The sequence below is a fragment of the Pieris napi genome, chromosome 7 (assembly GCF_905475465.1).
Source record: "Pieris napi chromosome 7, ilPieNapi1.2, whole genome shotgun sequence".
NCBI lineage: Eukaryota > Metazoa > Arthropoda > Insecta > Lepidoptera > Pieridae > Pieris > Pieris napi.
Window position 1 is genome coordinate 4,986,782 of NC_062240.1, and position 15,527 is coordinate 5,002,308.

At 32.4% G+C, this 15,527-nt stretch overlaps 1 protein-coding gene across 2 annotated transcripts in view; it reads left to right on the plus strand.

The window, feature by feature from the left end:
* LOC125051233 (adenylyl cyclase 78C) overlaps positions 1-15,527 on the plus strand; it is a 73,423-nt gene that overhangs the window by 38,992 nt on the left and 18,904 nt on the right. For both annotated transcript variants that reach the window (XM_047651445.1, XM_047651447.1), the window contains exons 5-13: positions 7,988-8,110; positions 10,350-10,428; positions 11,027-11,103; positions 12,168-12,260; positions 12,544-12,586; positions 12,810-12,962; positions 13,713-13,909; positions 14,328-14,520; positions 14,828-14,971. In XM_047651445.1, the coding sequence (XP_047507401.1) occupies positions 7,988-8,110; positions 10,350-10,428; positions 11,027-11,103; positions 12,168-12,260; positions 12,544-12,586; positions 12,810-12,962; positions 13,713-13,909; positions 14,328-14,520; positions 14,828-14,971 (1,102 nt within the window). The remainder of the gene's footprint in view (positions 1-7,987; positions 8,111-10,349; positions 10,429-11,026; positions 11,104-12,167; positions 12,261-12,543; positions 12,587-12,809; positions 12,963-13,712; positions 13,910-14,327; positions 14,521-14,827; positions 14,972-15,527) is intronic.

Sequence of the window (15,527 nt, forward strand, 5' to 3'; positions counted from 1 at the left end):
AAAAGAATTCCCTCGACATCTTGAAATATTCGAGCAATATTCGAGTTTTAACAAGTTAAATATTATTGTAGCTTTCACTCCTGAGAATCAAACTAAATTAATAATGGAAACGGTAAACCTAAAAACACACGCGTAGCTTTTGATAACTATATACCTAAGGACTAAGTGAACGTTATCAAGTTAATTTATTAGCGTCGAGTGATTTACATTTCTACTAGCACACTATATACTTTAAATTACTATTTATAAAACTCATATTTATTTTATTTCAATGTCCAATTTATTGAAATGACAACGTTTTAAATATTCGTAAAACGTACGCTTAATAACTTATTTTGTGGTTCCCTAGACGAAGCAGAGAAAACGTGAAATTTAAATAAATTCATTAGTAGTCAATATTTCCTTCGTGAAATTTCTGTTTGTTGAATTTATGTCTTCTATATATAGAATATATGTTGAATTAATTTATGTAAATAACAACAAAAGTAATATATATTAGCAGTAACAAATGTAAATTATGTCCACAAACGACTGTTTCTTTAGTTCTACTGTTTATAGTTAGCGGTAATCAACAAATATATCGAATTTTCGATATTTAACATACAAAGTGAAAGGTAAAGTGTAATTAACATTATTAAGAACCAATAGACAAACAATTATTGTAAGTGTTACCCGCCTTGGGGAATTGTCACTTCTATATTAGTTGCCAAACGAAAAACAAATTTGTGTTTATTTGTTTTTATTTACAATCAAGTACAGTATTTACAATTTTCTTAACCTACAAAGTAAAAATAAAAATTATTACAAAAGAAAATCAACAAAATTAAAAAAATTGGCCCCTGTGACAGTGTACCTTTAACGCTGGCAGCATTTCCTCGCTGTATTTCGATACTTATTCGTTGAGCCAGGAAAGTGCCAGCTCTGGGGTCACCGGTACTATCTACTAGGCGCCAACTTAAATCTTTGATAAGCGCCTGTGCACTTGAATCCCACGGCCCAAGAGTCTCTATTTTGTGTTTTCTTAAACATTACTGGCGACAAAAATTTCTTCGATATACAGGTGACATTTTGAAGTTACGAACATGAACATATTGAATCTGTGTACTATGGTTTTTCCATGCCTATAATTTTTCCAATATTAGGTTACTTAACCAAACATTTGAGAAAAAAAGGTCAACGGCCTGAGCATTAATCTCCTGATGGGAGATGACACGCAATAAACCGACAATTTATCCAACAAAATGATTAATGGGCCTTTTATATGCCTTTTACATAAGCCATATTGTATTATTTTATTCTTATCTTAAATATTTCACTTGCGTGTTGTCTCCTGGAACGAATAAACTCGCTTTCCATGTTTAAGAACAATTTAAGGCTTTAGTATATATGCACATGAAAATTTTGACCTTCGTTCGAAATTTTATAGATAGTTAGTTAGGTACTGAGGTAATATAACAATTAAAATGTATATATAGATGTATATATAAATTAAATAGCTAAAATGTATATAGCTATTTAATTTATCATACCAGTTTTGTTCCATCGGCTTCAGCGTGTGACTTTACCAATGAGGTCGTAGGTTCGTTCAACGGCCTTGCCTTTTAGTTAAAAGATATAATCACAGAATTCATATAGACATACTCTGAGGCCTAAAAGGTTGTAGTGCCACTGTTTTTTTTTATAACTAGGTCATTTAATTGACAAGTGACGAGCGTTACTACACATATGACATTTTGGATGACCCATCTTTGTGTTGGTACATCATATAATCTACATTCAGAGAGTTAAGTTCGATGGGGGTTGTTGTAGGGATGTTCTAATATATGTTAAATCTATGAAACTCTTTGTTTGAAGCTGGGTTTCAACTGACTTTAATCTTTTAAAACATATGACTGACATAAAATAAGGGGTTGTGGGGTTGCAACGCTGGATTAACAAAAAACTATCTTGACTTATTTTCGGGTTCTTAAATCTAAGCGACGCCTATGGGGAGCCCAAGAGGGGATTTCGGGATTTACTAAAGCGCGGCAGATTAATATATAGGGGGATACCTTGTACCCGGTTAAGTACCTCCACAAAATATGAGGCCCATATATAAGGCCGCCCGTGAAGGAGACAGGATCAGATTAGTAAAAAAAAATTGACCATCAGAAATTCCCGAGCGCGTCAGATTAAGGTAGGGTGAGTTAATTACATCCTAAAAAGTGTATATTCCACTAATCTGACAATTTGAGAGTGACGGAAAAAAAGGGGAGGGCAACAAAGTTGTAAAAAAAAAACGTCATCTCGACATTCTCGAGCGCAGCTAATTTTTTTTTTATTTTGAAGGAAATAATTCAAGAATAATGAAAAATATATAATCTGACGATGTCCGCAAGCCGAAATAACAAAAATTCGTCGATAAAGTTAAATGCGTGCAGCTGCGTGATGCCTACATTTCCTTAAACCGATCGGAATCTACTAAACGGCGTTCTAAATATTTCCCTCAAAATTACATTTCCTGTGAATTTGAACCGATTCGGACCGATAGATTTTGAGAAATTTTGAAAAATCTTAAAAGAATAAGTTTTTTTTTTTAAAGTGGTTTCTTTATCGATCAACTTCAAAAACTAACCCGCCTTTGAGCTTGAAAAACCACGTCGATCGCTACCAAGCTGGTCAAAAGCGGTTGATTAGTTCGAGAGATATCGTGAACGAAAGAAACCCGAAAAAGTGTTTTTTCGGGATTAATCCGAAATTTGTGGTTCGATCAATTAAAATTGCGTCGAATGCCGCCAACCGCGTGAAAATTGCTTGATCCATTCAAAAGTTATTGCGGTTTGAAAATTCCAAAAATAGTGATCTTTGAAACTTCTATCAGACTTTCGAGCTGGGAGAGCTCAAATGCATAGAAATGTTATTTCTTTGAACTCAGCGAGCTCAAAATATCAATTTTAAGCGCCCAGGAATGGAATTAGCGGGAAGTTGCAGGGATGGCCCTTTAGGTGAACCGTTTTTCTATTTTTTTTTTGTCAGATCAGGCGAATCCCTCTAGATAATCGTCAGATTATGAGACAGTACGTTTAGAACATAAAGATGAACCACATATATCTTAATCTGACGCGCTTGAGTATTTCAAAATTGCGATTTTTTTTTTGCAAATTATGAAAATGGCCGTGGGTTTGCGTCCCATCGAAATCGTCAGATTAGTGAATGAGAGCTTTTTTTTGGTGCACTTAACACTCCCTTAGAAAATCTGACGCGCTCGATAATTTTTATTTTTTTTTAATTTTCAACCCTTAAATACAACCACCCGCATCATGCAAACGATCAGATTAACATACGTACATTATTAAAAATACGTAGGGCATTGATGCTATCAATATCTGACGCGCTCGAGGATGTCCATGCAACAGTTTTTTTTTACATATTTAACAATCTATAGCCGCTTCCCCCACCGATGAAAAGGTTTATATCATATAACATTTTTTTCTTCTTATTATCTAAGCTTTGCATCCCAATAGGTCTCTACGACGCTCGAGTAAATCCCCATTTAGCATCGTGGGCTCCCCTACCACTATGTTACATATAAAGAATATAAGTGTAGTCGACCTATTGGATATTATCGGAAACGAGAATGGTTTATTACAATTTATGAGTGTGGGAAAAACTAAAGAGCTCATATTGGCTTCAAGTGTGCGATGATTGCCAACATTTGGTTTGCGCTTCTAATTAATAACTAAAATATGTACCTATATGTCACCGTAAAATTGTAAAAACCGTTAGATTGTAATCTATCTCGCGAGATTGTAAACTGTCGAAAGATTGTGAACCTCAACGAACTGCTTACAAATTAACGTATTATTATTCGGTAGTTATATGAAATTGTTGGGAAGTAAAATTAATCTGTAATTGACCAAAGAAGTTTGAATGATAACTAAGTAAGTGTACCTAGTACAATCTACCGAATACCGATAACCGATAGATTACAATCTAACGGTTTTTACAATTTTACGTTAACATATACATAACTTAACTAATGTTAGGTTACATGACTAGAGATAATAAATATTCTCATTTCAACTTATTATAAGCATATAAATAAGTAAGTTAATTAAAGTAAACTCATTTCAATATATTAAAGCATTTCATAATATAAGCTTGACTATTCAAATATTTCCAAATAGCGTAAAATCATAAGCGCCAGGTAAAACATGATAATGAAAGCTGAAACAGTGTTATCGTGAACTATTGATAACTGATAGCGAGACAGGGTATTAATGCGTTTGCACAGTGATACGGGACACTTACCTTGCTAGACTAGCGATCGTGGGCGGTTTGTGACATTACATAGATTAAAAAGTAGTTGAATTATATTTAATATAACTTATAGAAGTAATATTTTCACAGGCAATTGAGGTTTTAAATGCGAGTCGCCATCGCCTTAATGAGATAGAAGCAATCTTTAGGTCAAAATGGTAGCCTGATAATGTGTTTGCGCTACAAAATGTATTATTTTTTGAAGTTTTCTTTAGGCGCGTTATGAAAAATTGATGAGAGTGAAAGTTTACGATGCGCGCGCACCGTTGTGTAACGGTTAAAATTATCAGTATGAAATTGCCCACGGAAGATGCTACGGCATTGGACATAATTTAAAAACAACATTCGAATAATAATAGAATTTATGTTACACTTAATGTAAGAGAATAATAATAAATATTTATTTATTTAATTTTTAAATGTAAATTGAACTTTATTGACTATAATGACTTTTTTTCCAGTCTTTGATTATTGTAATTAATTATTTGCATGCAATCAAAAACTATTTTTAATAATGCCAAAGAAGTATAACTTCTTACGCGCGTACATAAGTACACGCACCCTTTTTTTATTTTCAGAAGTTTAAGCTATCATCCTAACTTAGTAGGAGATAAGTATTGCTAAAAGCTCACGGAGGCGTAAGGCCTGGGATAACTAAGCTTCTAAGTGATTTATGCGATTGAAAGGATAAATATTCACTACAGTTATAATTCACAATAAAATTTCTTACAATTCTTAATGTATAAAGTAAAGAAGTGGTGTGGAAATATTCATTGTGAATTTGCTGTATGGATCTAAATTTATAGAATACAAATACGTATTTTATTGAAGATAATTTATATTAATAATTCTTAAAGCTAAGGTTAAAATATGCTCGGTTTTATTAATTTTTGCTTTTTATTCGTTGAGTTCAACGTAATTTACGAGGTATTACGCGCCTTGAAATTGAAAGTTCCGACCGCTTTACCGCTATTTATGTTCATAACTTTGTTTCTAATGAGCAAGCCCTTTGATCAATTCCCATTGGACAAACACAACGACGGAAGCATTTGTTTGCTTGTTGAAAATGTAATCTTGTTTCATTTTATTTGAAATCTCATTTATAAAAATATTAAGTTTGTTCTTCGTTTTAAGCGCAATATTCTGCGGTATAAGTCTTGGGGTAATCTTTAATAAATCACTGCTTTTTAAAAGAGCGTTATATCACTTAATCGTCTGCTATATATACTGCTTTATATATTAAACTCAATTGTTGGTGTGTGTCCACTAGAGTACTGAATATCTTTTAATTTTGTATGATGAACACTGGCTGAACGTTTTTTATTTTAGTAATATTGGTTCTTTCGATGAAGGAAAACGTCGTGAGTAAACTAACACGCCTTAGAAACAAAATTGATGATGTGTATGATCCGCCAGTGCGCAGTTGGCAAGTATAGAGCCTTGCCCTTATAGAAGCAGCTACCCGTCATTGCTCCATTACTATTATGTTAATATTTATTGATACAGTACTTAACATAACTATGACCATAAAATGGTAAACACTTGTGACGTAATATATTTTGTAGGCACACAATTTTAATAGTAAAACTAGCTGACCCGGCAAACGTTGTTTTGCCATGTATACCTATACCTATACTAGGATTTTTTTTTATACTTCAATAAAAATAACTATCTACTATGATAATAAATAGGGGTAAAAATTAAGGGTTGTATATATTTTTGTATGGTGTATCATAAAAAAATAAAAACAAAAATTTTTGTCTAAAAATAAAGAAAAATTTTAGGGCTGGTAAACCACCCTTTAGGGAGGAGAGAGGGATTGAAAATAGATGTTGTCGGATTCGCAGAAAATCAAATTCAGTAGAGCCAATTCGGAGGGGTTTAATTACAAACACCGTGACACGAGAATGAAAACACTTACTAATTTACTTAACTTACTAAAACTTGCGCGTTAATATTATTACGTTGGCTACTTTTTATTCCAGGGTAACATAAAGAAATAGAACATTCATGAAAGATCTTGGAGTACAAATAAATGCACAATTGAGATTCCGGGAGGACATAATAGACATATGTAAAAAAGCCTATAAGATATTACGATTTGTGCTTCGAAGAACATCAACGTTTACGAACATTTAAGTTATTTCAAGCCTGTATAATGCGTTGATTAGAAGCATGCCTGAGTTTAACTCGTCAGTCTGTGCTCCACATGAGATGAAGTACTGCCTCATGTTGTAGCGTATTCAGAATAAATTTACACGGTTTTTATATCAATAGTACTTATCCGTCAAACCTTTAATGTACTCAAACGTTGTTTGTGTTAGGGATGGTTGGATATAACAAGCTAGAAACCCGACGGGAGTTACAGCTTGCTACATTGTTAAAGTTTTTTGGGAATTATTAGCAATCCTAGTGTGCTGCAAGAACGTAGTTTATTTGTACCAAAGGGCTATTTGAGACGGCGAAAACGAAGGTTATTTCCAGTCCCTAGGGGCGAAACGGATTTGTGCCACCAGGTCCCCTTAAGAAGGGCGTTACAAGTGCTTAATACTGTCTCTGAACGATCGACATTTTTGGAACGAAGTTCCTTATCGCGCGTTGTGAAAGGGGGCTAGACGGAAAAAATTCTTACGAAAAGTTGTCACGACACTTTTTTGCTATTTGCTATTGTAATACACCGGTTCTCGTCCGATCACCGAAGTTAAGCAACGTCGGGCGAGGTCAGTACTTGGATGGGTGACCGCCTGGGAACACCTCGTGATGTTGGCTTTTTTTTTCGTCGTAAGATTGGTGTCGAGAAAATCTATCATACTGTTATAATACCATTTAACATATAAATTAATCAAAAGGAATTTCGTTCCATCCGGGTGTCCCTTGACACCTCTAAAGTTTTTTATATAGGTATTCGGTTTGAAAAAATGACGTTAAATTCCTATGTTACGGTAATTAAGTTATACAACTATCGCATTGGCTATTAGCTATTAGGGTGGTTGTATAGTTATAAATAAATTTGAATTCAAAAGCCAAATGTGATTAGGGGAAGTGCATGAAACAATAAAATCACCTAATACTTTTTTAACTTTTCCGTGTTTTAATAACTAACAATAATAATAAATTATTGCTACTGTGCAACAGCTTAAATTACAATTTTTTTAAATCAGTTTTAGTCGAACGAAATTTATAAATATAAATTATATAAAGTATTTGAAGTTCGTAACTTAAATATTACGTTACCAATTAGCTGACTTAATAATTATAAGTGATAAACACGTATAGGATCGCATAGGTTTTAAATATAAATTAAATAATATAAAAGAATTACAAACGCGAGAGAAACGAATATAACCGGCAGTGCTACGGCTACGAACGCTACGACGCAAGTATTTAATTTAACTACTGAATAACTCTCTAACTCTAAATGCTGCATGTATGGTTGGAATGTACCCTTTTATTTGTAACAGATTTAACTGATATGGTTATATCTGTTTTAATTTGGATTTTAATTAATATAAAAATAGCAAAAAAGAACTCAATATACCCTTAGTAGGCAAGGCAAGTCAAGTGTAATAAAAAATTGATAACGAAAAATTTACTTTTAAACTTAACGTTAATCTTAGAAAAACTTATTCTCTTTTAATTTTGTTTGTGTTTAAGTCTTAATAGTATGATTAAGATTAATTATTTCCAGGGTAATTGCTGTGAGGAGGCGCGTGATGGTGAGAGCGACGAAGCTAAGCCACAGAATGATCACTTGCCAAAACCAACTGCGGGGCCGACTGATACTACTGTATGTACACTACCAGAAGAACAGGTATGTATATATACTATGTATAATACAGGTAACTTTAAAGGTCCTATCATTTAACTATTATTATTCATTAGAGATTTGATGATTTGAAAGCTTAAAATCACGAGGTCACCATTGCGATAATACTGACAGGATAAAAAATATTTTATGCCAATATTTTTTAAAGCTATTGAAACTCTTTACGTTCATTTATACATCCAACTTAAGCACGATAAAAATTGTAGACACTCAATAAAAAATATACATAGAAAATAGATTTAAAAAAGACTAAAAAGTCCTAACCTAAAACTGTCTACGTTGAAAATAATGAAATGGTACTTACACTGTTAAGTTTTACTATTATTATTTTTCTCCTATTAATATTATTACATTATTTTCCTTTTTTGCGTCTGAGGGGCAAACTAACAGTTGTGGTCTCGGGCAGAATGACCAGCGCCGTGGAACACGTCTGCTCCACAGCATAATGCTGGGCCAGAGCCAGTTACAACCACAACACACACACTTTAAAATATACCTCATTCCTTTTTTCTTCTTTCCATAACTTTTTGTTATTTTTCTTTTTTGATTATTATTTTGTGTGTGTGTCTCGTTAGGAATAAATATTATGTCTATGGTGTTTTGTAAGTGTAATGAATTATTACACAATGATGAGTCATTATTACGATGCATCAATAATTCTCGTCATCAATTTGAATGAGCAACGGTTATCTGATCACAAGTATGACTAAATATTGTCATTAAATATGATTTTTACCGCCGCAATGATATGCTCTAGATAAACTTTTCTACGTATTCGTAAATAGCAGAGTAATGTTTTTAATGTTTACCTGTAAAATAATACGTCTTAACACACACATGCTTAGTGGTTAAGGCATATAGCGATTCAGATGTATACTTTTATTCTCGGAGAAACAAATATTTCGTGTATATAATACATAATAAACAACTATAAGTTTAAAAACTTATATGTGCCAAAAAACATATGACTCAAAATTTTCGGATTTTTACTGAATTTTATAGAAAATTTCTTTATAAAATTTTGACTTGAGTGCCACGATCTTGTTTATAAAACTAGCAATTTTAACGACAGAGGCCATTAATTATCAACTAAATTGGGGTTTGTGTCGCGTGTACGAGCTGAGTACGGTAGGAGGCTTTTGGGACTACTTATCCTTTTTCATGTGTAAATTAACATTTTAGCACACAAGTTTTACATATTAAAATTACTATTATTTGATAAAATACAAAAATCTAACGTATCGGTGTGTATTATATTAAATTATACAAAGCGTTTGTTTCCCTCATGGTGAAGATGTAGAGATGGTGTAGATGCACCCTTAGGTGATACCTACCTACGCCCTTATCCTGCAGCTTCCAAAGCGAGAGTGATATCGACTCCAACGTTTTTTGTATGCAAGTTCGATTTAGTTCTCTCAATATCCGTAGCGTTGATGTCGCAACATTGGGATATATAAGTACAAAAGTGGTTTGGTTTACACGAGTACACGTTTCACTTTAATAAATAATAATAAATATGAACGCGAATAAAGTACTATCAAGGTGCGTAAATAAATTAATAAATTTGTCTTTATTAATTTAATTAACAACTTCTTATAAAATCATATGACATACAAATAATGTTTGAATTGAGTAAAGTTATATTAATTGTTTATTTAAAATTCAAAATATTTGAAAACATTTACAATGTGTGTTAATACATTTGCTTTGTAGCAAGTCAACGAGTTTAACTACGATTTTTTATTAATCCGACCAAAGTAGCGTTTAGTAATTAAACGTCACGAATTGAATTTAATTATCCAAAGTTGTATTTGAAAGACTTTCGAGTTTATAAAGGATGTACGTAGTAGTAGTATAGGTAGTAGAGGTAGATATAGGTATGGCAAAATTATAAATCTACAATAGTTAATAATTTCTAAAACAAAAGCTTTCGTGTTTTTCAGCACGATCCCTACCAAACAACCCTAAAAAGAAACAATAACACTTTTTAAAGAACGAATTTCAGGAAGAAAATTCCTAAACGAATTTTATATTCTAAAAGCATGGTATAGAGCTTTTATGTACGTGTATGGTTCATTCAATACAACCCGTATTGAGTTCGACGTCAAAAGCAATACTTGTTTTAGTTTAGAAGCCACCAGGCGTGTATCAATGAAACAAACCTAGAAAATTTCACGCAATTTTGGTTAAGGACACTATTGTGATATAAAACATTGCTTTTCAGTTGCGAGTGAGTGACGATGACGGCTCTACGAACAGCGCTAGAAATAGTATCGATCCATTTCGTGCTGAAAGTGATCCAGGTAATTAAATAGTATTTTGGCAGTAGAAACATATTTTATGTACTAAATGCCCGAACTGTGTTCATCAAAATAAATTTTGTGAGTTCTGTCTTATATTACAAGTATAACCGCTCCAAAAGAAGCGGACTTTAAAATAGCAAAACTCATTCCTTTGATTAATACGATATAGACTAAAGAAAGATTATTTTTTGGATTTCTTCTTATACCGGGTTCTTAAGCAATAAAACATATAAATGATGCTACGTACGTGATCTGAACGTGAACTGTTATTGAATAATCTACTTGCCATAATCTAGCTCTCATACAGTAGTAAGTAGTATGACCGTCAAAGTTTATTTAAAACCTCAACGTCTACGTCAATAATAATATATATATGTATTATATATATTTAACTTCTATTTGATAAATTAGTCAAAATATTTATAGTTAAACTTACAAAATATAGTTTGATGTGATTTTTATGGTTACAATTTTGCCGCATAGTCATGTCATGTAATATTAAGTCTTATTAAATCCTGACCGATGGCAAACGAAAAATTAAAAGTTTCATAGATACTTATAATAATTGATCCATATTAAAAACTGTTTTTTTTTATAGTGGCGACGGAGAACATGCTGAGAACTTGTCTTTACTATAAAGGAATCTACTGGCCATCAATAACAAATAGTTTTAAAGTAAGATAAATCTTTATTGTTCATTTCAGTTAAGTTCAGTTCCTTGACCCAGTTTAAGTGAAAAAAACTTAGCAATATTTCTACTTATTTAGTAAAGTGTGTTTAGGGGAAGATGCAATTTGAAATAGTGAATTCAACCCCAATATTACAAAAACGGTATCTGTAATCAGAAGAAAGAAACATATACACACATACGGAAAAGCACATAACCAAAAATCGCAATAAACTCCATTTGTGTGTAATCGAAGTATCTAAAATCCGTCGTAAAATTAGATGGATATATTTTATAGAAAATAGAATGTACTTTACACTCATTTAATAACAGGAAATCGGTAATCCTACACAAATGTAATAGTTCCGATCAATGAATACAAAGAGTAGCCAAACGTTTAGTCGCCTTCCTGTCTGAAAGTCAGGTCAGTTGACTTTAATTGTATCATTATTAATTGTGCTTTTCGACACCATTGTTTATAATGCAAGCATAAACAATGCTTGCATTATAAACAATATAATATATTTTTGTTGAATATCTAAAACTCTACAACTTGAGAATCGCTGGACCGATTTGGCTAATTATGATCTTAAAATATTTGTGAAAGTTCAGTCAAAGATTTAAACGGTAGGAAACATAAATACACACAAACAAAATAATAAGTATAGAAGATACTAAAAACGACAATTGAATTTTCCAGTAAAAACTAGTTTTTCGTAGGTGGGAAATATTAGAAATATAAAATTGTCTCTCGGTTATATATTTATATGCCTTCAGAAAATTGTGGTTCATAGCTTGTATGAAGACCGATCTCTTTAGTCTGTTTAAAAAAAGTATTATGTTTTAACTCAAATACATGTACGAGTAGGTGATATGAAGTTTACCGGGTCATCTAGTTGTAAAGAAATATTTAAGAATCATTGTTATCATAATCATAATCATTGTTATTAGCTAATTTTATTGACATGCATACCTGTTAAGAGAATTCACATTCACATTTATATTCATGGCTCTGTTTGCCTCTCTTATTCTTGTATTTTCTTTTGCCAACTATATCTTTTTTTTTTTGTAGGACGAAACAGTGGAGTTGTCGTATCAAAGGTATTCAAGACGACAAAGGCAGAAGTCACTCATAATGGTCAACGTTGTAGACTTAGCATTGAAGGTATTTATAGAATTTTCATCATTTCATTTTATTTGAATACCAACCTGTCCCAATAAAATCATTACCAAGGAGAGAAATTTAAGTCGCCAATATATGTGCTAATTACTTTAAAGACGATAGTAACATTATAAAGTTGAATGAAAAGTTCGCCTTGATGGAGTTACTTTTACCACTCGATACTTTGAATTTATGGTTCGGTTTGGTTCACATAAATAAGATAATTTTAGAAACTTCTTCAGTGTTTAAATGTATTTTAAAGTAACAAATATTTGTTTATTTTCAGATTTGTTTAGCTCTCATTTACACATTATCAAATCGAAATAAACGTAAGTTTTATTATTTAAGATTAATATTAAATTAACCTGTCACGAGTTAACACGTCATGTTATGCATAAATGCAGAAATATTTTTTTTTTTTAAATAAATGACGTGTCGATTTCTCAAAATGTATTTTAACTAAATTGTAACATTGAACTTAAACTTGACATTGAGTATTTATCATTTACCTACCTTTAGTCACAATATTCATTTTCGTATTTGGTATTACAGTAGAAGATGCTACTGATGCGTACAAAATAGCGTGGACCGCTGCCTTCTCATTGCTCAACATCTCAATTTGTCTTCTTGGAGCGTGGCGATGCTTTGCCAATAATTACTTGCATTGGGCCGCTGCTGCCACCTGGATACTACTCATTGCTCAAGGTACGTTTCATATATGGTGAATTTTGATAGTATCGTATCGAGCATTGAATAATTTTCCCATGTTATGACGAGGTTTTTAATTATAATTCTACGTTATAATTAGTGACGCAACTGAAGTGACTTAGCGGAACCAGAAATGGAAACAGATATCAAAAGTAAATTTTTGCAGAAACGAAAACGGAAACGGATGCAGAAACGGAAATTTAAATAATATTAGAAAAAAAAATTACAAATATACTTTATTAAGTATCAATTACACCAAATCTAGATTAGAAATAGATATATTAGACATCTCCTATAGAAAACAATATTGCAACTTTGCAACAACATTTAATGCTCACCGGTGACGCTGCCGGGGCGTACCGACAAATATTGGTGCACTAATGGCAAAAGATAACGGTATTTGTGTGAATTTAATTTCCAACAAGAGGATCTTCATTTAAAGACAATCGCTTTTCTTTTTTGTACTCCTGAAAATGTGAAACTTCCGATTGTATCTCCGTTATAAAAGTAGCGGACACAGAAGCAGAAACGAATGTTGAAAAGCGCGCGGAACAGAAACAGAGATCCGTTGCAAAATTTAATGATTATAGATTTTTTATCCATCTATCAGCCTACAAAAGGTCAACAATTAAATAAACTCCTATGCCTCCAAAAATTGCGGTGGCTTTTTCTGCCGGAATTTAGGTTCATGTCTGATTGTGTCATTTAGACCACTGCGACACCTTATATTATAATTTGACTTTCTAGGTTTAAGCGGACAAGGCATAGGCTTTCAAGCACCAGAAAACCAAGTATGGTATATGCTATTCATTATTTTCATTCCCTACGCGATGTTGCCGCTATCTCTAGGCTGGTGCATTGTTATTGGTTTGCTCTCATCGATCTCACACGTATTGGCTACTGCAATGGATGTTAAGGATATTATGGATAACAATCCAAACGCTGTAAGTATATCAAAGAATGTATGAAGAATAGTCAATACTCTATTAAGTCAATATTGCATTTAAAAGAAACCTGCGGAATTAAAACGTTAATTACATTTTCTCTTTATTTTGATTGCAAGTGTTTGCCGTCCAGTATTTCTGTAAAATCTGTTAAAATTGTTCTTATTAGAATGATATTTTTCGTATACAGCCCTGCGATTCTGTAACTCACAGCAGCATTTTATGATTTGGCATTCTGAAAAGCCCACCTTGTAGTTTATTGTTTATCAGAATGCCAAATCATAAAATGCTGCTTCACGACTGATTTGAGAGCGACTGCCGATGCGAAAACCGCTGTGTGAGTTCGAAAAGTGAGTTACAGAATTGCACGGCTGTACAAATCTTTCTGAAATATCTTAATGTAACATTTTATTTATAGGCTAAATCATGTGCTATGCGATTGTTGATTGCTAATGCGTTGTTGTATGGAGCGGTGAACTTCGCGGGGATGTATGCCAAGTATTTGGCAGACTGGGGTCAAAGAAAAGCATTTCTGGAGACTCGCCGATCAATGGTAACCAGGCAACGAACCCAAAGAGAGAGTGATCGGCAGTGGAAATTATTTCAGAGTGGTGAGCATTATTTATTTCATCTTAAATTTATTTTTAATTGTTGGTCCGAAAATTAGTTGTTTTTAATTGTACATACTAACTAAAATGGATCTATGTTATCTAAATGGTATAAATTATAACGAAATTTTATTGATTTTTATTTTTATTTCAACTTTTCATGATTAATTTTATTTTTAATAATTACTAATTTCTTTAAAAGTTACTCTTTTATCGTATAGTTAAATGTATAAATAAAAAATTATAATATGGAGTATTAGAAGATATTGTTTATTGGAATATTATTAATAGTATATTGTTTTTGTTACAGTTATACCAGATTTTTTAGCCAAAGAAATATCTAGTCATGTATCGAAGGTGAAAGGGGAGTTTCAGGAACAACAGTTTAACAATTTATATATACAAAGACACGAGAATGTGTCCATTTTGTACGCTGATATTAAAGGATTTACCGGTAATATATTTTATTTTTATTGTTACGAGCTAGGGGATCGGATAGAAACGCCGTAGATTTCTTCAAGGGTTTATTTTCTAATTAAATTAACGAGGAATTTGTTAACACTAAAAACTGGAAAATACGCACAAACTTCACTAAATACACACTCAAAATACTGTTACTAATTACTCTAAAAACACGCACTTCACACAGTACTTGTATTCACTTTTCTTCGCTATATTCGCACTTTGTCACTCCGGTGTTTATCGCTTGGTATCGCATTCAAAACTGAACTGACTGGTCGCGTTTCGGCTCGCTTATACAGGGTGTTGTTGTTGTTGTTTTTTCGTCCTAGAAAGATATTAGAGCGACTCATGGCCACGTGTAATACCTTTTCAGAATCCATATTAAATGCGCCAAAACTTGTAGTATAGGGTCACTTTTCGGTAGAGTATTTTTTTTTCACAGTGGGGTCCGAAATAAACAAAAAGTTATGATTTGAAAAAATTTTACATCGTATAACTTAATATTATCTTCAATACACTCAATAAACAACTATAAATAGTATGTCTAA